At 39.6% G+C, this 27,111-nt stretch overlaps 1 protein-coding gene across 5 annotated transcripts in view; it reads right to left on the minus strand.

The window, feature by feature from the left end:
* Window positions 1–27,111, minus strand: part of LOC114879610 (teneurin-m) — a 237,706-nt gene that overhangs the window by 110,843 nt on the left and 99,752 nt on the right. For 2 of the 5 annotated variants that reach the window (XM_046285255.1, XM_046285254.1), the window contains exon 1: window positions 19,628–20,026. The exons of the other annotated variants lie outside the window; for them this stretch is intronic. In XM_046285255.1, coding sequence (XP_046141211.1) covers window positions 19,628–19,640 — 13 coding nt within the window. In that variant the 5' untranslated portion in view covers window positions 19,641–20,026. Of the gene's footprint in view, window positions 1–19,627; window positions 20,027–27,111 lie in introns of those variants that run through there. 5 annotated transcript variants of the gene reach the window in all.

Genomic DNA, 27,111 nt, shown 5'->3' on the forward strand with positions numbered 1-27,111 from the left:
TCGACCCTCGAAATTTGCGTTGAAAGGGAACTTGAAGAGCAGTCCAGACAAACTCTGATATCCACGTTGTCGCTATAGATTGCACGATTTTTCGTTTTGATTAAATTGCAAGGCGGAATAACAAACAGCTTGAAACATTCTCATCAATGAATCGGTATTGAACATGTTTAAAAAGTGATATTCGATGAAATATCGAGTTGATAAGCGTTTCTTTTATGATTTTTATCAATGAATTTTTAGCATAGGTAATTTTGAAAATAATATGACAGAAGGATATTTTGATATTTTGGAAACGAATTTCCAAATTTCGAAATTCGAGCCAAAATCATCCTGAATTCGAAGGGCGTAGATTAAATAAATCAGAGGGTTGATCCTGCCCTTCTGTCTTTTATCTTTTCGTCTATCTACGATCGTCGTAAGGCCTAGGGGTCTACGTCCCTCTAGCTTCAGGGATCCTTCCATCCCGTTTACAATCGCAACCCCGACGAATCCCTTAAGCGAGATTTTCAAGACTCCTTGCTCCGTAAACTCGTAGAAATGGCTCCGTTAGGAAAAACTTATCCCCAAGCGGCCGTACACGTATAAAGTTGCGAAACGAAGGTTGCCTTCTTCAATACTTATCTGAAAGTTATGTATTTTGAGGGTTCCGATGAAATTCCGAAGATTTGGAAAGTTTCTCGCTCGGAACGATCGTGATATTTATTATTGACCACCGATTGCTTCTTCGAGGAGTTTAATCGGTTAGAATTTAGGGGAAGTTTAATCTTCTTCGTTTGATAGAGATTAAAAGATCATTTAGATCTTCATTATGTAAGAATAATTATTCTTTGGGATATTGATTAATTTATTAACGGGGTCATTTTCTTAAATTTGCGCTAAAATCATCTTGCGTATATTTAAAAAAAAATTTTGCAACTTTTTAACGTTTAATTTCCCTAAATTTTGCGTGAACGATTGCGTGAAAATTAGGTGCATATTTTTATATTCGTGCTTTGATCGATAGCATCAAATTTTTAGTGCAAATACAATTTTTTATGCAGGAAACGTTATTTACATTCGTTCTACGCTTTTACGAATTTGAAATTCAGATTTTTGTACGATGAATTCTGTCATTTCCATTTGTAATTTGAGCAGGAATAATTGCTACCATTACTACCGATAATTAATCATCGCTGTAACTGAAACGGAAAAATTCATTATTTCATCTCTACGCAAAAATTATTCACAAAATTTTCTCGTTGTAACGAGTATTCGTGTATTTCATTTGAATTAGTTAGCCCATTTATATAACCAGCCAATATCATTACACGTTTAATTAACTAAAATTTTGATTAATTTGAAAGGAAACCACCTAATCGAAATTTGCCATATCAATTTCACCGTATTGATTTAAAAGCCTCTGATAAATAATTCGGCTAATTTCAGTTCAATCCTGCCACGCGATATCGCGTGTCCTGATAAAGATATATGTATGTAGCTTAGCCTGAAAATTTGTTTTTACATACCCTTAATAGTTAAGTAAAAATTTCAAGGGTCAATCGTGCTCTTGGAACGTTATTTTTCGAAGCGAAACAGAAATGTAACCTAAACTTAATCAAAGTAAAACAATTACAGCGTCTCTTTCGGTTAATCGAATCCCGGTAATCCTGTAAACGGGTTCCTCGAGTAGGGGACGATCGTGGCCACCGTCTGCTCGTGCCTTTTCAATCAACAACGAGGCACATACATTGAACGCACACGATCTCGTGTGCATTCAAATCGCGTCGCCAATAAGCCAGTGTCGATTTCCAGGCCAGATAATGCCGCGATAAAAGGCTGCTCCTTTTCTCCTGGACGTGTACACACATGAACGTAGGTAGGTAGGTAAAAGGAAAAAGGGGATCTCTTTCGCCGATCATCCGTGCTTTATCAAGCCGGAATTATGCCGCCCTATCCTGGTTCCCGTATTCTCGGACGACTTGGTCCAATCGGGACTGGCCCTACTCTACCCTCCACCTCCTTTCCTTCAACCCCATGGACGGAAAAGAAGAAAATCTATTCCGTTCGAAACTCGTCCCTCTCTGGCTTTCATCTTTCAACCATCTATCCACCTTTCTTTTCCTCTTTTTCTTCTTCGCCAAGTTCGGAGGAAAAGTAGAAATTTAAATTCTGTGCTGGATGCTGGAGGTTAAAATGAAATTTAAGGATGGATACTAGATACTGGACACGGGATACTAGAAATACTAAATAATGGAAACTAAAATGAAATTTTACGATTCATGTAAGAATCTTCCAAAATTTTTTAAAACAACAAAAGAATCTTTTTCTCGCTCGAGTAACATAAATAAAGGAAATCATAATCCCGATGATGATAATAGCGAGTCATATCCCCCATAATTATCCCACCTAAAAATTCTCGAATAGAGCATTGCCTTTGGTTTTATTTTTTTCACTTTCCGAACTAAGAGCCCATAGGGTCAAAGAGAATTTGTATTTCGCCCAAAGTTCCCGGGTGATTCGTCCCTTCGAAATCGACGTGGTTCGTCGAAGGCAGAGGCGAATTCCGGTCACGTAAGCTTATCCTATTTATTGCACCTTTCTCGGCTGGCCGGTTCGCCTAAATCATTGCGCATTCCCCTTATTGAATGGGAAAACGGGATGCATGCTTTACAGCCGCTCCCTTATTCGCCATCTTTTCCTTCTGGTCTCCGCCTTCCTACCAGGAATAAAGTTTCCAATATTCCATCCGACCGGACTCCTTGTCCGACAGACGGCACCGGGAAAACCTTCCATTTTTTTGATATCGCATCTTTCGCACAACCTCCATTTGCTCTATTTCTGACTGATAGATTTTTAGAGCAACTGATGAAAAATTTGTCTATTGGTAAAACTTCCGCTTCCATCGACTTTTCTCTTTTTTACCAACGAAAATATTCGCGGGGCAATTGAGGATCAACGAGGATAGATCCGTTATGTCTTTCAATCTCCCCGGCTTCCGTCGTCGACGACCACCCACGAGCGGACGCGCTCGAGAAACACATGGTAATGCTGAAGAAGAAGAAGAAGAAAGGGGGAACAGCTTCGCACGATTAAAGGTTATACCATGAAAGAGGTAGCTGGAGGCACGGACCGTGAAGCGTAATTGCTCTTAATGGACTACAGTAAACTCTCGCTATATTGCCATTCGTGAAGAAAAATTATGGAAGTTTGCTTCCACGCGATAGGTGACAATCGAACCTCCGACAGTGTGTGAAAATCTGTGCGAAGGAAACTCAGATTCGCAATGTCTACACGTTTTTTATTAAAAAAAAAAATAGAAATGGATCATGAAATTTAATGCGTTTCATTTTTACAACTGCGTGCGTTTTTAATATCTGCTTGCAACGGTATATCTGTTGTCTAATAACAGTGTTACGTTTAACGACAACAAGAGGACGGGGTAGGGTCGTAAACTTGTAGCCAATCGGTCGTGGACTCGACGAAGCTACCAAAGGCTCGTTTATGCTTTTACATCCCGAGAGAACCGGACGAGGAGTGCCGACATAACGACACATTATGCTTTGCACGTGTTCTCTTGTACTGCAACTTGATTCACATGTGAATGGCATTCTTCGATGTTGTAGCGTTATAAATAACCGGTCATCAAGTTGGTTTAATGCGAGCAATTGTTTAATTTATCGCAGGTACATGCGAACAGTGTTTTGACAAGAGACTTGATAATATTTTTGTAACAGAACTATGTAACCCTAACCCTGTGATTATATTTTATTTGCATAAGCATACGATTGTGTAGTTCTTAACCTAGCCTAACATATAATAATAGGTTATGGTCTCAACCTACTCTAATATGTAATGATAGGTTGGTATAATACCCAATAGGTTACTAGCTATTATTAGGATAAGGTTAGGTTAGGTTACAAATTTCATTATTTCATGCATATCTAAATAAAATAATTATAGATTAGGAACTTCCTCTCTGATGTATATGTATAGAGTAAACTTAAAATCCCTATGAAGATCAAATCACACTTGTGGCAATATAACGAGATAAATAAAATATTTCAAAAATGTAACGATACCCAAATAAAATATAATAATTTATCATTCATTGAAATAAAACATAATAGGCGTTCGGAATGGAAACATTGACACTAAGAAAGGTACAAGTGAATCATTTCCTAGAAGAAGCATCCCCAGATGGTGGCATGCAATCTAAGGAAAGGCTTTATCTTAGGAAATCACGAAGGCAAACATTCTGTTTAGCAGTGGATCCGTAAATTAACGTCTCGCCCACGCTCATCTGCCCATTGTAAGCGAGTCTCTAAATCACTCGCGAGCAGTCGGTCTCTTCTTCTTTGCGATCAACAGAGTTTCCAAGAAGCGGACCATCAGACGCGAAAATAAAAGGAACACACAGAAGTCGCATGACGAATTGAAATAGGGAGCCTGTAACGAGCTCCTATTGGTCCCGTTTCTCCGTCGAGACTCTTCAAAACGACCCCAACGTTTGTTACTGTCCGACAAACCACCAGACACTCGGCTAGCTTGTCTTTCACGTCTGCTTGTGTAGGGTCCAAAATCGACCCTCTTCGGTCTGTAGCCCGTGGCTATCCCGTGACGCAACTGGTCTTACGAGTTCCTAGATGGATTTAAATAAGAAGCGTTCGTTCCCATTTGGGTGGCAACCGGTCGGCTCTGGATAATTACTGAAAAATGCGTTAATTGTTTCGGCAGGCCGTCGTCGTCTATCTTCTACGCACGATCTACAAGAGGGCCGATTTTAATGGACATTCCAGTGGAATGTTGCTCTTCAAATGAGACGGCTCTAACAAGGGTCTTTAGAACAGTGTGATGCTGTCACTGTACGCGCGTGTGTGATATAAATTTATGTGTTTCACTGATAGCTTCTCTGAACCACTCGTGATAAAGTCACGTTTCTTTCTGTTATTTAATAACATTTAATAATTGTATTACGGTAGACACCCCTGCTTTCCCATATCACCTTGTAAGGAATAGAAAAATATAGAAATCTGAAAGTGACTAATCCGTACACGTTTGAAACCTAATAAAGAGACCTCGATAAAAGAGTATCCGTGACGGTGGTAGTAGCAGCGAAACACGATCGGTCTGGAAATACTAGATCCACGAATAACTACATCCGAGAGAAATTAATATTTTCCTGCGACTGGTATACAATAACTACGAGTCGCTCGTTATCGGCCGGAAAATTTAGAAACTCTCATTCCCTCTCGGTAAACATAGCCGTAGGGTGAACAATGCTGTTCGATAATGACTTACCTTTTTCCCGTTCGTTCACAATCGTTAATTAAAGTTGTGAAATCCCGGTTAACAAATTCAGTGGATAAGTTTTAGTGGGGCACCGTGCATGATTAAGCTTTAAACGAATAATAAACAAATGAAACTGGAAATGCAGAAGCGTGTTATTTCAAATATTCTTGGTTCAGAGTATGCTTTGTTCTTTTCACCTTTGTCCGACTTCCAATTTCATTATACTGTTAACAAATTGTTTATTATAAATTTATCTAGAATGAATAGCTTTTCAATTTTTGTAAAAATTAAAATTTTGAAAATTTAATTTATTAATTTTTAGAGGTCGAAAAAATATTATTTTCTAAATAGTAATTTCTCTTATAAATAAAAACATATCAAATCTTTTCAAATCTATATCTAGCATTTCCAGTCACGAAAATCTGGAATATTAAAATAAGTAAGGCGAATGGAAATATACCGGATAATAAAAGAAAAAAAGAAATTTGAAATCTCTTTCCGATTTATTCCACAATACGGTTCTGTCGATAAATGGAAAATGATAGTTTCGACGATCCGGTGGACGGTCGGGATAAATCGAATCATGCACGGACCCCTGATAATCCCCTGGACCATTGCCGATTGTCCGATAAGACCTGTATGATCTATTCGGAGCAGCTCTGCTCTTTTCTATTTCCCTCTCTTCGATGACGGCCACGTGCGCTTCTATCTCTTATCGCGAATCGGAGCGCGGAACAGTTAATGTTCTCTCTGGTCGGAGAGGCGATCTGACGCGTGTTACGCGAGCGTATTATTCCACGCTTCTGGCTGACCGAGTGTATTGTATCGCGGCTACCTTGCGCGATCAATAATTGTTATTATTTCGTGATTAATCCTGACCTAGCCGTGTATCGGTTCACTTTTGACCCATATTTTAAGCGAGAGAAAAGCACCAGTCAATGAAGAGCAAAACTGAATATGCTCAACAGACCGATGCAAATACAAAGCAAACCTATCGATATATCAAACGATGAATGTATGTATTGTAGTACGTCTACTACCGGGTAGCCTTTTTGCTTAAGCCTAAGCGTCGACTCACGTTCTCGCACACGGCACAGCATTAAAGATAACAAATCTTGAAATATATCGCTACCTCGAGATGGGGCTTGCGATAATACAAAGGGGCAGGAAAATATCGTAAGCTCTCTACATTATTCTGATGCATATATATACTTACGTTCGCACGCGTCTCCGTACGCTACGATATATCATCTTTATCCGTTGTTCGCATACACACAGAACGGGATAAAAATTGATGATTTTTATACCCGGTAACGCGAACTAGTTTACCTCGAAGAAATTAAAAAGCGTACAGTGTAATGGAATCGGTAAAGCGTTTCACGTTTTTTCCCTTCTTCAGTGAAGAAAAAAAGGGAAGGGTGCTCGTAAATTATCCGAATGGAATATAACGTTACACCATCAACGATATCGTTGATGGAGAGGGGTCTGTTTTATATACGAACACATCGTGCCACGCCGACATTGGCCGACTGGCCTAGTCTTTTTTAGACGTGCCAGGCCACTCAGGCAGATTGTTTTAATGGGACTTCTAAGTGCCCCTGCGGCCTTTATCTGCATACAACCCCGCGCCTGGCCCACCCACGAAATTTCTTCCACGAACCCGACTCAAAGAAAGCATTATATCCCTCGTACAGTGCTATTCACTCTTGTTTCACTCTTGGTCACACCCTTAGGGTTTTTATTCAAATTTTGTAGTATTATTTATCATTAGAATGTTTCAAAATTAGAAGTAAGTATTTAGTAGTTGGTAATTTTTACTTCGTATTTGGTACTGATATATTTATCATGTCAACCGTACTACTTGATACTTGGAATTTAGTATTCCGTATATGGTATATAAAAAGTTCAAAGAAAGAGCATCCCTGCGTGCACGCGAATAAATGCAGCTGTGACCGAGTAAAACGCGTACGGTTAACCAGGCTAATGATAAAGAAGTACCGTGAAGAAGAAACGGTTCGGCAGAGAGGGAAACGGTGCATACACATGAAGGGGTTGCATCGCATCGGTGGCAAGTAACGACGGTGCAACCACCTCGCGATGAAATATGAACGATCGTGTTCTCTCGGCACGGATGGTTGAATTTGAGGTCGCTACTTCCTGCAGCAATAATGCTCAGATCGATAGGCTATGACTATAGATATCCAGCCTACCTCGGATAACCCCCTTTTCAAATTCATTTCTCTGCTAGCACTGCTTGCTTGCTTGCCATCGGCTTCTCCTATACCTGAGCTCGCTCTTCTTTCGTCCTATCGATTCACTTTGCCTTATGGCATTTTTATTTCCGTTCGGTAGCAGCTTGCCGGGAAGAACCTTTGAAAAATTGACCAGCTCCTCTCGATGATTCCGCTTTATGTATTACTTAATCAAGCTGACCTCTCGCGCCAAGAGAACGCACGGTACAGCTGATTAAGTATAAAACGGACTGCTTGGAAAATCTTCTTTTCTAGCCCATTTCCCTCTTAGGTGTTCGTTTTTTAGGAGGCATCAAACGCGGAGAGTTCAAGTTTCGAGGATTTTTCAATTTTAATAAGATGGAGATGGGCTATAAAAGTTTTATTTTTCCGATGGAACAGGCACGTGAGTATTTGATGGGCAGATGCAACTTCATTTGTAACCCTGAATTGGATCCTCTATGATAAAATTTAGAAAGTATCCAAGTATACACAACAAAAGGAATACACCTGCAAATTCGTGATGGGTCAAAGAATTAAAAAATTGGAATTTTGGAACTTAAATTTTCGGATGGTGAATTTTTACCAGAATGACCCTACACTCACCGTAGAAATATTAAAAAGGAAAAATTAAAATGTTGTCCGTTAATCGTCTTGACAGCATCAATTTCCCGGGGAAATTTATCGATGAATTATTTTCGAAAATGTTGACCGACCAATCGAGAGGCGAATACCTAATTCGATAAAAGATGCACGTCTCGCATATTCGATTCTGGTTGCATATTCATGACTCGCGCTTGGATTAAATACGACCATTTTCTGTTCGAGCTTCCTGTGTCCCGTTCAACCCTAGCGTCGAAAGAATCTTGCCCACGGTGCATGCATTAAATATCCAAAGAATTGATTTTGCACAGCCGGCTTTCAATTCGGCCTTGTCACGTATGATTAATAGAACGGGAATTCCACTTTCAATTTTTTCATATTTCTGCTATCCTCAAATTTTATGGTGACGAATTCGTGTCAATATGAGATTTATAAGCGAAGAATGGCGAAATTAAGTAGAACACCCTTCGCTACGTTTGATAATTTCACTAACCAAAATATGAGAAATAGCCTAGGATTTAAATTTAAAAAATGAAAATGATTGAATGGAGTCAGTTTCGTTGCTGATCGATCTGGATCGAACTGTCGTCTTCGGGAGGTCGAGATTTCTGTATACGGCGATATAGCACGTAGAAGCAGGTACACGTCGTGACGTCGTGTCTCGAATTTTCCTCGTCGAGGATTTAGCATAATTCCGTTGGCTGTGCGCCTCCGCCAAGCTGGAGAAGGAGAGGCTATAGGAAAATGGTTGAGAGGAGGAGGCTGATGGTAGTGGTAGAGATGACAGCGTCCTCTTTCAACGCTGCACACTCAAGGCAGTGTGTGGGTCCATTTGGTTCAGAGGGTCGCCATGGTAACCTCGGCCACCCTCTTTTTCCTTCAACCCGTTTCGTACGTTTCCACGCTTCTTCGCGTATTTTACCCTCCTGCCGCTCGATGGACCGCTTCCGTTCCTCCTCCTCCTCCTCCTCCACCTCCGCCTCTCTGTCCGTTTACCATTCTGCCGTGCCATCTTCGTCCCGCGTCCTAGTTGTCGCCTCTCCAACAGTAGGCTAAAGGGTTAATGGCTCCCTGGCCGCTTCCGGGACTAAAAATTACAGCTACCACTGGTCAACGCTCCTTCCGTATACCGTGCTTCTTGTTTCGCTTACGAAGAGATTTAAACTCCCGTTGCAAGGTGCGCGCCGATATATCGGTGAAAGGAACTTATTTATGGCTTCTGTTATCCGGTATTACGAGAAAAGGGCGTACGTTTCTGACGGAAAAATCCGGAGACCGAAGCGTGCATTGTTTTTTCACAGACAGTGTATTGTGATAAAATAACTTTGTTCTAATCGTAAAATGAAACTATTTTTGTAGTATCACTAAATGGAACCCATTTCATTCGAGTATTATTAAATGGTATTATTTCGTTTAGATACCATTTCGTCAAACGGTACCATTTTTAATAATATGGTATTACCAAGTATCATTTTATGGAAGAATTGTTATTAAGTACCACTCTAGTTAAGTATCATTTTATGGTACTTAAAATAATGGCCCCAGGAAACCATGTCCCCAAATAAGGTTTGAAGTATTTCCAATAATAGCAAATCTCTTATTTACTAATGTAATTTGACAGAATTTACCGTATCCTCGTTAACGGCGTATCATCTGTTAATTAACGCTGAATATCAAACATACTAAATTTACCATAGGTAGAAAGTCAGTATTCAGAGTGACGTTTGATTGATTGAAAACGTTCACGGAATTCCTGTCTTAGCGGATCGAATTTGACTATATGTATAGAAATATGTTTCTAACGGTTCTATTGGTCGACAAGATTAGCCCCATATCTGCAGGCACGAATAGAGTTGTCGGACTCTCAGCTAAGATGTAGATAGATGCTGCATTATTCATGAAAGTAGTACGATCCTGATTAGGCCGGTTCTATTTCGTATCCCCCTTTATTACGGTGTTACACTTTCGAGATGTATCGACCGTGGACGATATATCGGGAGCGCGGAACAAATCACGCGTGATAGCCTGTACACCGATCGGCCGTTCTCACATCTGTCGAAGTACGTTAATAATTAAGGGATGAGTCATCGCTTAAGTCGAAGCTGAAGTATTAATAGGTTGTACGGGGCGACACCAGGGTGCAATATCCTTTTTATTCCTAACAGAGTACGTAGCTTTAGAAATTTCAAAATTTTTAATAATAACGATACTGGAAGTACGTAATTACGTTTAAAGTGTATTACTCAGATACCTCCTATTATTACCATTCGAACTAATGAAATCTATTAGAGATAACAGATTGAATGTAAAATTAGATGAGATGGACATAGGTAATAAATGGGATTGATCGGAATCAACATCTCTAATAAGAATAGAAACTTTTAATGGAGCAGCAATTTACTTGAGAGGGATAGAAATGAATTGGACGAATTGGAAAGTGATATAATCAAATTGAAGGACGATTTCTGGAAAATCTGTTCCAGTTTTCTTATCGCTTTTAATCGTACTCGTGATTACGCGAATCGATCGAGAGTTGCAGTAGTCACGAGGCTCAACACGAGATCGTGAAGCTACCAGCTCAAACCATTGCACACCGAACCTAATTCCGTTCGGGATTTGCTAATCCAGGGTTGCAGAGTCGGTCATTATTTGGTGTCGCGTGATCCCGTGAGGGGGTTGGTGGTAAAAGCAGCGCACGGCTCGTCGTGCAAACGGTACCGCAGAAACGGGGCTGTATTTATCCCTCGATATATCACCGAAACCCCTAAACACCCCGGGAAAAGCCCATCTGACCGAAACTGGCCGCGTATAAAGCGTCACGGTAGAAACCTGCAGCAAAGTATTTAGCAGTGACGCGGAAATTCGACCCGCTCACGACCCCATTGTGAAAATTTCCTCTATCCTCCCTCCTCTCCCTCTCTTTCTCTCTATCCATGTAAATCGGGCGCAATTTTCCAACGCAATAAAATCGAGATATTCTTCGAAATCGGTCGATTTTCCATTGAAATACGGAACAAGAAATATTCGGTGAATTTTAGCGGAAAAAATTCCATTTTTTAATGCAACTTTGGAAACGCTTTTATACTCCTATTGAATATTTCAACAATAAATTATACTGTTTTGAAAATGTCATGCTAGTCTCATGACCGACGAGCACACGATATTGAGCGATATTGCCTACATTTTGTACTAATATGGAAATTGGTTGATTTACATTACAATTGGTCGTAATGTTATTATCTAAATTGGTCGAAAGCTTAAGCTTGAAAATGATACGCCATAAGTGGCATTTCTCGATACCTTTGTGTCACGAAATCGTCTGAACGGTATCCCGAAATCCATTCTCTACTGCCATATCACCGTTATCGTTTCCCTCATAGACTTTTAAACCCCATCGCGTCCATTATTTCGTGGTAAAAGGAACACAGTGATGTTTGTGCTATAAAGAAGACAAAAGATATCGCGCGAAAATCCCGAGAATTCCACGGAATGTCGCAGTCTAACCGTAAGTTTACCAACCAACTTGCAGTCGGAGAAAGAAGAAGAGAAATAAAGAGAGAGAATGATATTTGGGGGATGAGATATATAAGCAATGCCTAGCATCGACGCGATACATAAATAACGATATCGGTGTTTTCACAAGCACACAGGTTTGGAAAGCGTGTAGAAGGGAGGTTACTGTAGCGTGGCGGCTGGCTGCGGTATATAACTCACCCCGTCGAGAGTCGTGTACGCCGAATAGAGTCACAGGGATCGATATCTATTGGCCTGCACGTAGATATATACCACGGGACAGGAATTTTTCCGCTTCTTCCCCAATTTTTTAATCCTACCGCCTGTGACGCATTCGTCCCGGCCGTGGAAATCGTTCCAGTTCCGATCATTCGTCCGTCGCGTCGTTTAAAACGATCAGATTTCATCTTGTTATTTATTCGGCTACCGTCGCGCGAAATAAAGCCTGATTTTCATTCAAGTTTTACGGTTGAAAAAGTGAAACGAGAAAGGAAAAGAGGGAACGACGAGACGGGGCAAAGAAAACTAATCGGAAATAAAGTTATGTTTAATACCAGCCTGTAGAGTCACAAACTCGCTAATCTTACTTTCACGACGAGTTAATTAGGCGACGAGAAAAACGTGTTACGTGGGTGCATTGGCAAGCAGTGGAAATTTGTTGGGAATTTGCATATTTACGGTGTTCACGTACTTAGACCTCAACGCGAAAACATTTACCTTCCGGTAGTCTTTATTATTCCTGCCCGTTACGAACCCTTCGAATCCGAAACTTCGTTCTTTACCCAGGAATAAGTTGGCTTCACGGCAACTCTCATTATCGTGCAAATGGAATTAAAATATTCGTTAAGCGCTTCTTTTCCTTTTAAGTTTCCAACACCACTACTCGCTGTGTAATAACTTAAATGTTCACTACACTTCAGATTGACAACTAAATTTAGATATTTTACAGTATAGTAAAAAAAATGATAAAAATGACAGAAATAATAAAATGGTACTCAAACAAGATAATGGTCCTAGAAACCACCCACATATAATATAAAACGTTGTTGTAAGGCAGCAATCCAAATAAATCCAGGAAAACGTCTCGATCGTTCGTTTTGCCTTTTCAAGGTATATCTTCTTCCCCGGCAATGTTTCTTTTTCCTTACGCGTCTCGTTTAGAGTGATTTTATAGCAACAGTAAATTTCAGTGAGTGCGTGAGACGAAACGGTATCAAGCAGTTTCCAATGGCCGAACCCATTCGCCAATACCCATCGTTGGCCAGAGAGTAAATCGAGGGAAATCGGCGATCTCGTTTCCCATTCCATCGACCATTTTTTTTTTTTTTTCATTTTATCGTTGGATGGGGTTCGCGAACGACCGAGAGGTATTAAAACCGGGTCTAATTGACACCGATAGGGAAATTGTCCCAGTTACAATTGCCTCGACGTCCAATGTAATTGGCGTGTTCGTTTAAAAGCAAAAAAAAAATGAAAATAAAAATAGCAACAACAATTTCTATATGGCGACCAACAGAGCATGGCTACTTGATTTCTTTCATATTTGTCGTCATTTCAATTGTCTCGAGCACGCGTAGATTGGTTGGTCTAGTGGTGAAATGACGAACAAATGAACTAACGTTCGATTTGCAGTTATCGTCGATCGAGCTTGATTCCCGTGATAACAGCAAAAAAAGAAGTCATCGATTTAACTCTAGAACCCTGTGATATTGATATAGAGGGAAGTTATTTGTGTTTCTGGGATTTTTGCGATGACATTTTAATCAAAATTGATTAAATGTTATTTTTGCACTTTAATAAGAAGTTACTGTAGTTTAATATTATGAATATTAAATATTTTTACAGACGTAAATATTAATATTATCTATAATAAATTTGTAAATTATCTATCAGCAATAATAGAGCGCTAATTGATTCCTAATTGCTCTAAAAATACCTTCAACCCCTGTTTTCTTTAATTTCAGCTGTGTTGTTTTCAAGCAGCTGGTTGATTCCATGGAAGAAGTTCTTCACCGGAAGTGACGCGTAAGAAAGGTCCGCGGGGAACAGGGCGCAAGGACCTTGTTTTCCTAGTCGACACGGAACACGACGGAGATTTATTAACCGTGTCTCCCACGAGAAACACCCGGGTCGAACTACCACCGGAGAATAAACAATAAATTTAGGTTTAAGAAAACAGCACGGGAGGAGTAAGGGGATATAGGGAACGGACGGGGTCGGTGAGCGTAATTGGAGCCGGCGCTACCGCCTCCGCCAGTACTGCCAACCTTAATCCTAACGTGCTTAAGGTGATTTGTGATGCCAGAACGAAGGCTTTAAAGACTTGTCTCGTTATCTGACCGTTACCTAAAACGCACTGAATCAAGAAGATTCTCTCCAAAATGGCGAAAAAATCTAACTTAGAAAACTGGTAAAAAAGATGTTAACCCTTGAAGAGCGGAACCTGGGTCAATTGCGACCTAAAACTATTAATCTAAAGTTTAACTAAAATTAAATTAACATTCATGCTCTCTACATGGTCCGCTGTTTGAGGGTTAAAGAGTAGCCATTTTTAGTTTCAAATGGAAACGCAAATTGCAGAGAAGATGATGGATTACTAAAACAACGACAATTTAAGTGTAATGGAAGTTGGACAGGGTCAAATCTGGCCCTGATATGGTATTAAGGGTTAAACCGGCTAGATCGAGCGGCTCGATGTAATTAATCAGCCACTCGTTAAATCCATCGCGATAGGCCGATAACATCCTAGGGGCCTTCTAGTTACCATCAGGACGAAGGGTAGAAAGTAACAGAAAAGCAGTGTACGCGGAAGAGAGAGAAGGTAAAGCAACGGTTCTCAATCCTCTATCTACGAGCACAGAAAAGGAAGAATTTTTTCAGAGGGCATTCTGACAATTTGAAATGTTGTATTTTCAATTTTAAAAGATTTTAAATTATCAAATTACAAATTTTTTAATTTCTCCAAATTATCAACGGGCATTTGATGTGCCTTCCATTGCTCAAAGATATTTCCATTGAAAAAGATATTGCTAGCCATCACTGTGAAATGCACCCGAGACCCAAAGTAGGTTGAGAACGCCTGGGGTGGAGGGATCGTAGGGTTTGGCCAGAGGGCGTAGCACGGGTTGTGCTAGGCTATACATTACGAGCTTTAGTAGGGTTTAGCCGTCGCTATATACCGTGTCGTGGTCACTATTCCGGACCACCTATACGCGACCACACACGTACACACATGGCTCGTGTGTAAGTTTGTGTCCGGGGTGTCGTCCCGAAATTAATGTACTTGCTGTACTCCTTTGACGGACTGGCTGAGATAATTCGAATAAAAATACCACCGTGCTAGGGGAGATTAAAATAGGACGGCTTGCATTTCAAGGTGGTTTTATGACGAAAGTCAAATCAATATGACAAATGAGGGAATCTCGTGAAAGCAGTGCATGTCCTTTGGGACACTGATTTCATTGAAATTTTTATGTAATTATACAAAAATCTCGAAATATAATTCCGCAAAATTATATTCTACATCTCTACGAAATAATAAATGAGTAATGCAATAACAGAATAATGTTCAACTCTGTTCCTACTTTAGATACGATAGTCATACTTTCTTTATAGACAGAGTTTTATGCTGTTTGAAAATAACAAAAGTTATTCTCTACCGGGGAAAACTTTTTATGGAAAGTTCGGCTCGTGAAGAAAGTAATGTTTCAAGATCACTAGTTAAAAATATTGTTCCCTCATGAAAGTGAACTTTGCGACAATTGTACGAACTTCGTTTCATATCTAAAGAGATCTACTTAGTTCCTATATGAAACTTCACGGTTAAAATGCTTGAAACCTTTCAACAAGTTTCATTGAAACTCGTTTACTAGCATAATGACGCAGCTCTTAAAAAATCCAACTTTTTACACGAGATAAAAACAAGTCAATTACGACACTTAATTAACTCCAATTTACAACTATTAAGTTCAAGTTCGCATATGTAAAAATAGTGAATTGATAAATTGGTAAAATGATAAAATAGTAAAAATGGTAAGAATGCCAAAAAATGGTAAAAATAGTAAAATAACATTAATTTTCATAACATAAATTATTCAATAATACATTCGCATAATATTCATATAATTAACATTTAGATAATCAGTGTTCCACAATACCATTTTATTCCGTTTGAAAAATCTCTTTCTTTCATATTTGCCTGGCACCCGCGTGATTTCCCAGCACTTGTTCCCATAATTTCCTCCGGCAGACGTTAGCTTTCGCGCTTTTAATAAATTAAAGCCGAGGCGAGGGACAAAGAGCGTGTTTCACGGGCAAACACGTGTCGGAAGGCGAGCAAATCGGTGCACAAGGGGGAAGAAGCTCGGCAAGAGGGATGCAGAGATGACGAAACAACCGGCGGCGAGGGTAACTCTCGTGAAGGAAACTAACAGAGACATATTAAAGAGGAACCGAGACTCGTTCCTTCCTTCACATCGCTATTATCCTGATTGCATTTTTAAATGCGACTGTCCGTCGTTCCATTTTCTTTTTTTTCTTTTCACCTACGTCCTGATGCCTACGATCTGTCGTTTCACGCCCACCCTCCAATTCGACGACATTTTACTCAACCTTTCCCTCGGAATGTTACCTTAGGAAAATGATACGGTCGCCCTTTTATTTCGTAAGCACAATATCGCGTTACACCGTAACACATTTTCCTCTTTTCTTCCGATATCAAGAATGCAAATGTATACTAGCCGTTTAAAGGGAAAAATTGAGTAAAAGTTAAACAGGTGTGAATATGGTAAGTCTGATACAATTTCATGACATAAAAGTATCCTGAAGCAATACTTATGACGTATCGATTTGAAGCTTCAAGCTTGACGAATATGTCTACATAAACGTGCCATTAATATTTTTAAAACAGAATTGGTTTTTCGTAGGAAGAAAATGTTGTCCATTAGAGAATATGCAATTTTATATCGCTTTTTAAATGATAATGGATTTTCCATTTGTTCTGTCATAGAGAATCTGGTATATAATCATTTTTCGAAGCATTTTCTGTGTCATATAAATTAAAAAAATTCTAAAGTCTTTGTAGTAAAATAAATCATGTGAAAAATGTAATACATTGCATTTATACAACTTCTAAAATAATGGACAATACTTTTCTATTTAAAAAAGAATACGTTAATTAAAAAATTCCAAAATTCCCCATACTCCAAAAATTGCCGAATTTCTAAGTGATCTAGCCCGTACGAGAAAAACATCCTACTTACGCTATTGTAAATAACACGTGTGCCCTGCCTATAATTACCCAATGCATGTTCAATGCTCGCACGTTAGATCGCGTAGCACGTGGCAAAAATGGTCGTTTGAAAAGTCTCGGTTAGGTAAATCGACGGTGTGAATACTGATTGGTCGTTTTTCGTAATGAGACTCGGTTAGAAAGGGAACGTAAGCGGTGATATCGAGTCGAATAAAGGCAACGAGTGTTAGAATCGAAGAATGCATAAATATGTAGGCACACGCGGACTACATTTGCATGTCGATGCTATCGACGAAGCATGGGTCGACGACCGGCCAAGTTAAGTATTTTTAATAGGCGGCCAGACCAAAGGAGTGCTTCGTTCTCGTATTCACTGATCCGTTCTATCAAGAGCAATTGATTGCCACGCTACCGAGAACCTTTAATCGTAGTCATTTATCGTTTGTTCTCAACTTGTCGGACAGTAAATAACTTTCAATCGTCTTTAAGACACTAGGGTAGATGTACCGGTTATGGACGTAAGAATATATGGACGATAATATCGAAATGTTGTCGATAATTCGATAAACTGAGAATGACATCTTGTAAAATTTATGATTATTGTAATTTTAAGTTTACGACGACACTTTTATAGAGTTGTATTAAACTTGACAGTAGACCGTAGCAAAGTGGATAAGATGTTTGACTACAAATCCGAAGATCTCAAGTCCAAATCCTATTGGTAGCATTTAAACGCGAACAAACACTAGTCAGGCTCTCTATTCGAAAGCGACAGCGCGTTTGTGCGGTAGCGTGTCACACGTGCCGTTGGCAGCTACGAAAATAGTTACGCGAAAAATAATGACCCGTACAGGGAGCCACGCGAGGTGGTGCGAAGTAGAAAGGCGAAATTGAGCAGGATATGGTAATAGTAGGTAGCCAAGGTAGGGCGTGTTTAGCCTACAGGCACACCATTAGGCCTCCTGTCACGTAGAAAACCATACGCGACAACAGAATTACCAATAAAATTCAGCTACCACTCGAAACTCTTGTACAGCCGTAACGAATAATAATTTATGATCTATTTATAGCGCGAATACATATTCATGCGGAAATAAAAATACGACTCGCTTAGAACCAGGGCCGAATGAAGATTTCTGCGACCTAAGACCATCAACCCTTTGAGACCTACCTTTGGGTGAAAAGAGGGGGAAAAATCATTCGATATCGCGTGAACTACTAACAACGTTAGACGCTCCATCACGCGATTTGTGTAATTCATTTCGATAAAATTTCTCGATCAGGAGGTTGATATTTTAAAAGTTGTTCTAATTTGAAAATCGTCGTTAATTTCGCTCATTAACGTTATCCGGCCGTACAATACGTTCATTACATCGAAACATCGTACCAACAATGTACAATGCTCGTATTGATGCGTACCATTTATGAGCAGACGTTGAAAATAAATTGCAAGGAAGAGCAAAGGTCGACCGGCGTGCTTCCTCTTCGGCCTCTTCATCCGTCGAAGAAAGTGGTCAAAGGTTCTGCCGATCGACGAACCGACTCCAATCATTACACATGATTCACTCAATGACGACAATACTGCCTTCTATAATTAAAATATCTTATTCATCGTCTGTTCATTTTCTAAGATATTTCGAAGAATTTGGAGTACAATATTTTGTTTTGTGAATTTGAAATAGTTCTAATAAGTAACGGAGGACTATCATTAATAATTATTTGAATAATTCAAATAATTATACTAGTAACTAAAGTTACCAGAATTTTTTAAAAGTACCCCGTCAGTAAAGAAGGGAATTAATTTATACGTTTAATATATTATGTAACGGCAATATTTTAAGAGTTAATTCTGACTGAAAGTAAAAGTAGCGAAAGGACAACGCGCAACAATTGTCACAATGACTTTCGTGTTTGAAAATGATTTATACCACTCGTGTCGTGAGAGCAGTGTAATAAATAATGAATCTTATCTGCTTTTATCGTACCTCCCTCTAATTCACGAGCTCGTTAATCGACTTTCACGATTCGAAAGGTTTCGCTACTCCTTTAACTTACTTGTTCCTTATCTATGAATCTTTGTACGATGCAATTTAACAAGATAAATGCGTATATTCTTAATACAGCTCAGAATAAAGATATTTTTCATCATTTTACTATTATTCTAAGACATTCAATTTAACATAAAAAATAAAATAATTAATAAATTTAAAAAAAATGTAGAATTAGCCCTTGGAGATCACTGTGAGTCAAATTTCTTCTCATAAAAATTTCACAGCAATCAAAATAACATTAAAAATAGTTGACTTTTCATTCAACCCCCATTTGACGTAAAATTTTTGTTTCAATGCATCAGAATCCAAAAACTTTCAACATTCGCTTCGTTTTTTCAGAGCTCTGGAAAAAAGTAATCACTCAACTCCATAGAGCACATTTTTCATATACGCGAGCGTCGGTTAGATTCTTTCAATAAAATTCTATAAACCCGGTTCTATTCGAACCGTGATCCATTCCCACCCATCGGCGCACCAATCAATCCTTCGAAAACGGTTCACAAAGCAGGGCGCGTATCGTTTAAAAAAAGGGAGAAACGAAAAAAATGACCGTTCCGTCAACTTCCGGCGTAGCAAGTTTCGGTCCAGCGAGCGAGCGGTCAAACGGTGGGCGTGGTGGGGAGACGATCCGATTTAAGACGAGGTATCACGTAAAAACACGACAAGTCACCTAAGACCCAACCCGAATTGAATGAAATAACAACACTCACCTAATTGGTACATCTAAATCGCCATAAGAACACCGATTGCCTGTGTCATTAAACACCAGAGCACAGCACGACACTCTTAAATCACCACCAGATCATCATCATTGACAGAAAAGCACGTCTTTCGGTTGTGGAATGCAGTCGCAACTGAACGGGTATATCCAAAGGCAGCCGGTGTATCCTGTCGCACAACACATGTATGTATAAAGCACGTCAACGTCCTACACTGCTGGTTTCGTGTTATTATTTCTTATCCCCCCAGTTGAAAAGAATCACACCGTGTCAGTTGATGAGAGAACGCGAACGGAGGAGAAGCTTTCGAGTCTGATCGAAAGAAGGAAACATTGTGCGTGTTAATCAGTTAGAGGGAGGGGGGGGGGATAGACTCGCGGATTAGAATTACGGGTAGCTGCGCGAATCGAACGTTCGCGGTTCAGGAGCTGGCAATGCACTGACTCGGCTTCCCGATTCGACCCGAGTACGCGGCTGTTACTTCGACTCGGCGCATGCGTGCCGCGCCGTAGTGACAATGCGCCGTCGTCAACGACGTAGCTGACATCGTCGTCGTCGTCGTCGTCGACGTCGTCCTCCTGCTTCTAGTCCTCCTAGCTATTGTTACCCCCCACCTTCCCTACTTTACCCTTTTCCTATACAAGGATGCGTGCACCTATACGAGGGTAACGCTACTTCCGTGTTTCATCCCCTAAATCGGCGCCCGCCGAGAGTGTTCCCTACTCGGTTCGAAAACGAGGTGTCGGCTTCTCGCGTCGAACACCCTCGAGCGAGGTCCGCGAAAGAGGACGTCGCGCGAGGACTACTGCCAGACAGTAGATTAGGTCCGGATTTCGAACGGTTTAAGTAGTCTGTTCGGGAATTGATGAGACTGCGTTTACGAACGCTTCCTTTTTCGGTTTCAAGTGATCCAGGTCAACGTATAGTCAGACCCATCTTTTTTCTGCGCAAGAGTAAATACTTTAACTTCATTAATAGAATAAAGTATCGATGAATTATTGATACTGTGATAGAATTTCGACGCAAGTTTCAATTTATTAGAATCCTTCGGTAATTGAAAGAAATCACAAAGATTAAGATCCGAGGAATAAGGTTTTTATGAATACTAATGTGAGGGGGTGGGATAGCATGCTGGGCTCATTCTTGAATGTATGACGACGTAAAATTCTAAACATTATCAAGATCATGGAATGTATTGAGTTATTTCGTAGGTATACATACAGTCAGTCGTTTAAAGCTTAACTGCATTAGAGTCATAACACGTAGCAGGTGATCTCGTTACAGATAAAAGAAAGGAAAACCGTGGACGAATGGGCCGTGTCGAAGATAGATTGTCAGATAAAGTAAATTGGTTTTAGACATAGAAAAAGAATGGTTACAACACCCACTTGTTTCAAAATCGTCGTAAATTTACATAAGACAAACTGGTACTCGTTGGTTACGGTTGAAACGCGATAAAATCTACTAATAGTTTATTTATTAGCAATGATAATAAACTTGTTATTTTATTACCCTTTAGACCTCCTTAACTTACTTTAAATCACATGAAATTAAAATTAAACTTTCCACAAATAGATGACGAAACTACTCCGTTGAATTGTCGATTCGGTTGACGTTGAATGCGTCGTAAGTAAAATTGACGGTAACATCCGATCGGTAAAGTATATTTAGCAGTTGCAATTAAGTGGGATCTAGGGAAGGTTAAGCAGGCGTGAAGAAGCACAGAGGAGTCGGTTCTTGCTTTCTCTCTATCTCTTGCCAGCAGTGGCTGGAGCATCGTCTACTGTAATCCTTAATTGGTTCGCGTGATTCATTCGGTCCATTCATCGTAACTAAACTGTTCTCCGAAGGAGGTGGCGTCCTCGCCTCGAGCGACAGGACAGAGCACGCTGCCACTTTCTCTCCTTTTCTTATCCTTTATCTATCTTACCGTTTCATTCGGATAGGTAGCTCGCGAACCGGTAGCCTGCCTGTCTGTCTCTACTTATAACGTGGCATCAGATAAACAAACGTGGCTTTAACTTCGACTGACATAATCGGCCGTTCAGGTCCGAGGGAAAAGCGTCAAGAAGAAGACAGAGGGAAGATGAGAGATACAGGAAGGGAAGATTCACGACGAGTACCGGGGGGAGGGGAAGAAAAACTCTTGGATACGTATCGAAGGTGAGAGGAGAAAAATGAGAAAAGAAATCAAAGAAATGTACAAGATGCTGTAGCCACTCCAAGGGAAAGGATTTGTAACGGTCATTTCTGGATGATGGCCACAGGACTATGATTGCCTGGATCAAGAACATCGTGAGAAGGGTACGACCAATTTCGGATGATCAGATATTGTTACATTTCTCGTTCCCGGACTCTTAGTAATAAAGAGAGAAAATTTGAAAGATAAAATCATTTACGTCGTGGTAATGGTTACAACCATTCAGTGTCCCGATTTCCTCGTAATCAAATATGACCAGTAACATGATGATCATATTGCATTACAACACTTTCAAGATCGTTCCCATTTCTCCGAGTGACGATCAAAAACCCTATCTAGTAATCTCCTGATCAAAAATACGCTTGTGATCCTCGATTGAACGTACAAAGAAATTTCTTCCTCTTACCTATCTACCATTTCCCTTGCACCCACTCGTGTGTCCTTTCCTTCTCTCTCTCTCTCTCTTTTCGAAAGGAGAAATGGAATTGACGTATAGCCGAATGAAACATTTCTAAGAGTCGAACGGCAGAAAAAGAAGAAAGAATGGCTTCCGGGTGCGCAGCTAACCGGAAATGCTCGAACGAGAAAGATCTAAGATTCGCGGAGGGGCTCGCGGAAGGGTGAATAATAACGTTTGAAATTCGAGACGCGGAATAAAATGATGTCGTGGACGAGAGGCGGCGTTTCTTGTAGTAGAAGAGACCGGTTGATGGTGGAGAAAAGATGGAGGGAGGATGGATCAAGAAAGTTAGAAGAGAGGAAGAATATATATATATATGTATATATATATATATATATTCTCGTATGTAACAAAGCAAAAGGATGTAAAGAAGAAGGGGCGTCAGGAAGGAAGGAAGGAAGGAAGGCTTCTAGGCTTCGTTCAATAAAACGGAATATCTAATAAGGAACAAATGCAGTCAAGGAAAGAATGGAGAATAGAGACACGAGTCCCGGATAGTTCGTTTGCCAGAGAAAAAGAGGAAGCGAGATAGACAGACAGAAATTGAAGAACGAAAGAGGCTTTGAGACCCCTATATACAGTATTGGCCAAAAGTTTACTTAAATAGATCTTCGCGGCATTTTTCAAAATACATTTGTCAACGTAGTAGACTTTCCCAGGGAAAGTTGTGATGGAGGGAAAGTAGATCCTATAGAAATTATTGTAAAAATTAATTTAGAAAAAACTAATTTTAATTTTCTTTGTTTCATATCATAAAATTTAATATACATACATGTACATGAAATTTCGAAATTTAAATTTTTAATTTGAAGGCTTAGAGATTCAAATTTATAAATATGTCTAAATTTCCAAAATCCAAATATATGACAGAGTTTAATTATCATTCTTTCCAAAGAATATCAAACCAAAAATTGTTATCTTAATAGTTCCTATCTTAAAGCAAACTTTTGGCTGATAGTATACCTACTACATGTTCTATTTCTCTGCTCCTCCCTTTCGAATATCCAGAGTCATGTCGAAGAAAAGAGAATGATCTCTGTAAGAATCAGAGGTGTGCCGATATTTATATGATTGTACCCAATGAAAGGGAAATTGAACTAGGAACTCGAAGAAAGTAGAAACGAAGTGTGTCGTCTCTTCTGTATACGCCTCTTTGATTTCAATTTACATATGCAGCAGTAAGTGCCATTATCCTATCGCTCTTTTGTATCGTTGCCAGATTTAGATAAACCAAGACATACATATATAAATATGTATGAAAACGTTTTTGGGACTGTGATGAGATGTTGCCTAGATTTTTCTTGAATATATTATAGGAAAGAAGAATGATTTTGCGAAAGAATCTGTAGAAACGATTAAAGTTAAAAGAGAATAAAAAGATAAATCGCGTGATAATAAAAGAATGTAACTGCTCCAATAATGTAATACAAGAGCAACGATGTGAACTCAGTGGAGAAGTGTCAAAGATTTAAGTTGCCTCGGATGATCCTGAACGAAAACGTAGAAGGAAGTTCCGTATAGGGCGCGACATCCTTCTCTCACAATCAGTTGCGGAGGCTGACGTTATCGCGAAGGAAGAAGATGGGCCAGAGGGGTTGGAAAGCTACAGAATAAAACTTCTTCAAGGTAGTACGCGTGTGTAAGATGGATGGGTACGGGAACTTGAGACGTGCATTTGTGTAAGTCTGTTGATGTGCTCTGCTTTCAAGTCGTCTGTATCCGTGTAGGTGTACAGCTCGTTGGATTCGAAGGATGTTAGGATGTTATCGGCAATACAGGCCAGCAGCCGCCGGCGCTCTTTACTGTATTCTATAAAATATTTTTAGAATCCAATCGATGCTTTTGCAAAACTTCTTGCTACAAAATCACCTATCACTTTGAAGTTCATTAAAAATTTTTAAATTTTGTAATTTTGGATCTAGAATTTTGTAATTTTGAGATTTTTAAGTTCTGTGACTTTGGAATTTGTGAAATTTTGAAATCTTATAATTTTAGAATAGCAAGGGGACCAGTCCACGGGTTTAAATTTATCCGGCAATAATATACAGAGTGCAGCAATTTAAAAGCAGGTGAGTGCGAATATAATTGAATTATTTGCGCGAACCCTCGTAAAGTTTTGTAGTATTACAAGATTTATAGGTAAATTAAAGGCTAAAATAAAGGGGTCGTTTCTTGTCCCTTTCCAAATTACGTTGGCACAGGAAATGTTTCTCCTTAGGGTAAAATGGCTACGATATTCCAGCGTCCTGAGACATTTCCGCTTAGAAAACCACGTGACAAAACAACAGCAGCTACGTTCATTAATTTAATGTCCTATGATTACCTTGAATAAACTGATAAGACTTTTACTAAGACTTGGCAGCCTTTCCTTAACGACTGATAAGTTTAGAAATTAAATATTAAAATAAAATTTCATCTTTCATAAAGAAAAGAAATATTGAATATTCTAAAAACAGTTAATAACTAAATAACCAGCAATATCGTAAATATCGTGTATTTCTAATTCCAAGAATCCATCTGTAAGTTACCGATAGACGATCCCGATGTAAAGGAAAACAATTTGAAGAGTAGAAGCTACCCTATCCATGGGACGATCAAAGAAGATTCTCTGGAGAAAGCGTGGCCATCGGGCGCGAAAAATACAGCAATTCCTTCGGTGTTCCACATTCAGCTAACCGATGATCGAAAACGAACAACATCTCCCGGAGGGTTGTTTCAATCCTTTGAGGTCTTTTGATTCCTATCTCGTAGCTGTACACTTTTCCACTATATTCTTGTACCGATTCAGCGAGTAAGGACGACGGGGCCAATGGCCTGGAATAAAACCAGGACAATTGGGAGGAAAAAAGAATGAAGAAGGAGGATGTAGCGAGAGAGAAGACAACGTAGGAGAGGGTTGGAAAGAGGGTGGCTTCGAGAAGGGAAAAGAAAGGAGCGAGGAAGGATTTCGTCGGGGCTCTTGACAAGTTTTCTGCAATCGGTTCGTTTGATGCGGATTCGCCATCCGCCGCCCCCTTCTTCCCCCTCGTCCCTCTGTAACTCCCTGCCGCCCAACTGCGACCAAATCGAAGGTCCTCGCAAAGTTGTGATACTTCAGGAAACGAGCAAAAGACTGACAGAGAAGTAGAATAAAGAAAGAAAGAAGGAACGATGAAAACGACTCCTCGTCCTTAAAGTCCTGGAAGACGAAGGGGACCGTGTGGAAACTTGCTCCAACTCGAATGTTTACCGCGAGTTGCTTTAAATCGAACTCGTCCCTGCTACGACCATCCTGTTTCTTAACTCGCTAAGAAATTGCTTTCGAAATTACGTAAAGAAACGCTAATTAAAAATTGGAAAACTACTCGACCTGTTCGTTTTGCTTCTTGTCCAAAGGACGAGACTATTATTGCTTACAGACCAAGTAAATTAAGGTATATAGCTTAACACCATTTTAGCTTGATTCAAACGTGTACGTACTTTACTTACGTAAAATCTGAAAAGTTTGACTTTAATCAATGAACAATTTTCAGTATTCGAAGGAAAAAAGGAGCGAACAGTTGAGTGAACAGAGTATTCTATTTTACCCTTTGCCCTATGAACCGGTCTCGTGGTTTTAGTCGTCGTCGTCGTCGTCGTCGGAGTTGTCGCAAATATTTACTCGCTTCGAAGACGAAAGACACGGGAAACTCTTGAACGATCGGAAGATAGTTGGCGTGCATGTGCGATGAGCGGAAAAGAGGAAAGAGGCCGAAGTTACTTCGTCAGAATACCAAATACCCATTCCGACTCGCCTGACCACCCTCGAATCAGACCGCGACTCGCAAAAGGACTTTTGAAACTACCCCAAAACCGACCCCTTCTTGTCTCGAACGCCGACCACTCGTTGCAATTTTTTTTTTCCTTGCCTTATCTTCCAAGGCTTAGAATTTAATATCACAAAGCAGTTAACTTCATCGCTTCGTTTCACATAGATAAATAATTATACAATAATCTACTAATTACCAAAATTATATGGTATGAATAATACATGGATTTCTAAAAGCGACGTTATAAATTTAAAGTAACACTTTCTATAAAAAGAAACAGTGCTGGTGTAAAATTGCTGAGAAGTAAAATGTTCAGTTCAGAAAATAATGTTCCAGAATGGGAGCTATCACGGTGTAGGTGAAGGTATTATTCCAGATCTTGACTCCATTGTTTTATGGAGGACTAAATGGAGACTATATTTCTTGGTCCAACAGAAATAGCTGTTTTTAAGACGAATGTATAAGTATACATTACAAAAATATACACGAACTAATCTTCACGGACCATGTTTCACTTTTTAATCATCCATAAAAAATGTTCAAGGTTTAATCTTTCATTCATTTGATACGGCTAACTTTTGCACCGACTTATCGCATTGTTATTCAATTTTTTAGCAAAGAAAATACAAGACTCACCCATAAAATTGCACGAGTAGATAATAGAAGAACGTTGTTTTTACTCACCTAAAACAGAAAAAAGAGAAAGCAAGTTAATGATAACCGCAAAACATAATAAATAACAAGAATCCTCGAAGGCTGGTAATTGTACCTGCAAAAACATCTGTTCATTAATTGAGTTTGATCGAAGCTTCTGTTTCCGATTTCTCTTAATTAAATATGCTAAGGAGTTTCACGCTTTATCCTACAGACGTTAACCTATCTCTTCCTTACTTCGGATATATATATTTTGCTTTTAATTAAACGAGAAGAATATGCGAAGCCATAACAGCGAAGAAAAGTATTCATGCTCGTGAAAAAGAAGAGAGGAAAGTTTGTATTCCGCTGTGCACTCAGAACAGTACTTGCT

Source organism: Osmia bicornis, chromosome 3, assembly GCF_907164935.1.
Source record: "Osmia bicornis bicornis chromosome 3, iOsmBic2.1, whole genome shotgun sequence".
Lineage (NCBI taxonomy): Eukaryota > Metazoa > Arthropoda > Insecta > Hymenoptera > Megachilidae > Osmia > Osmia bicornis.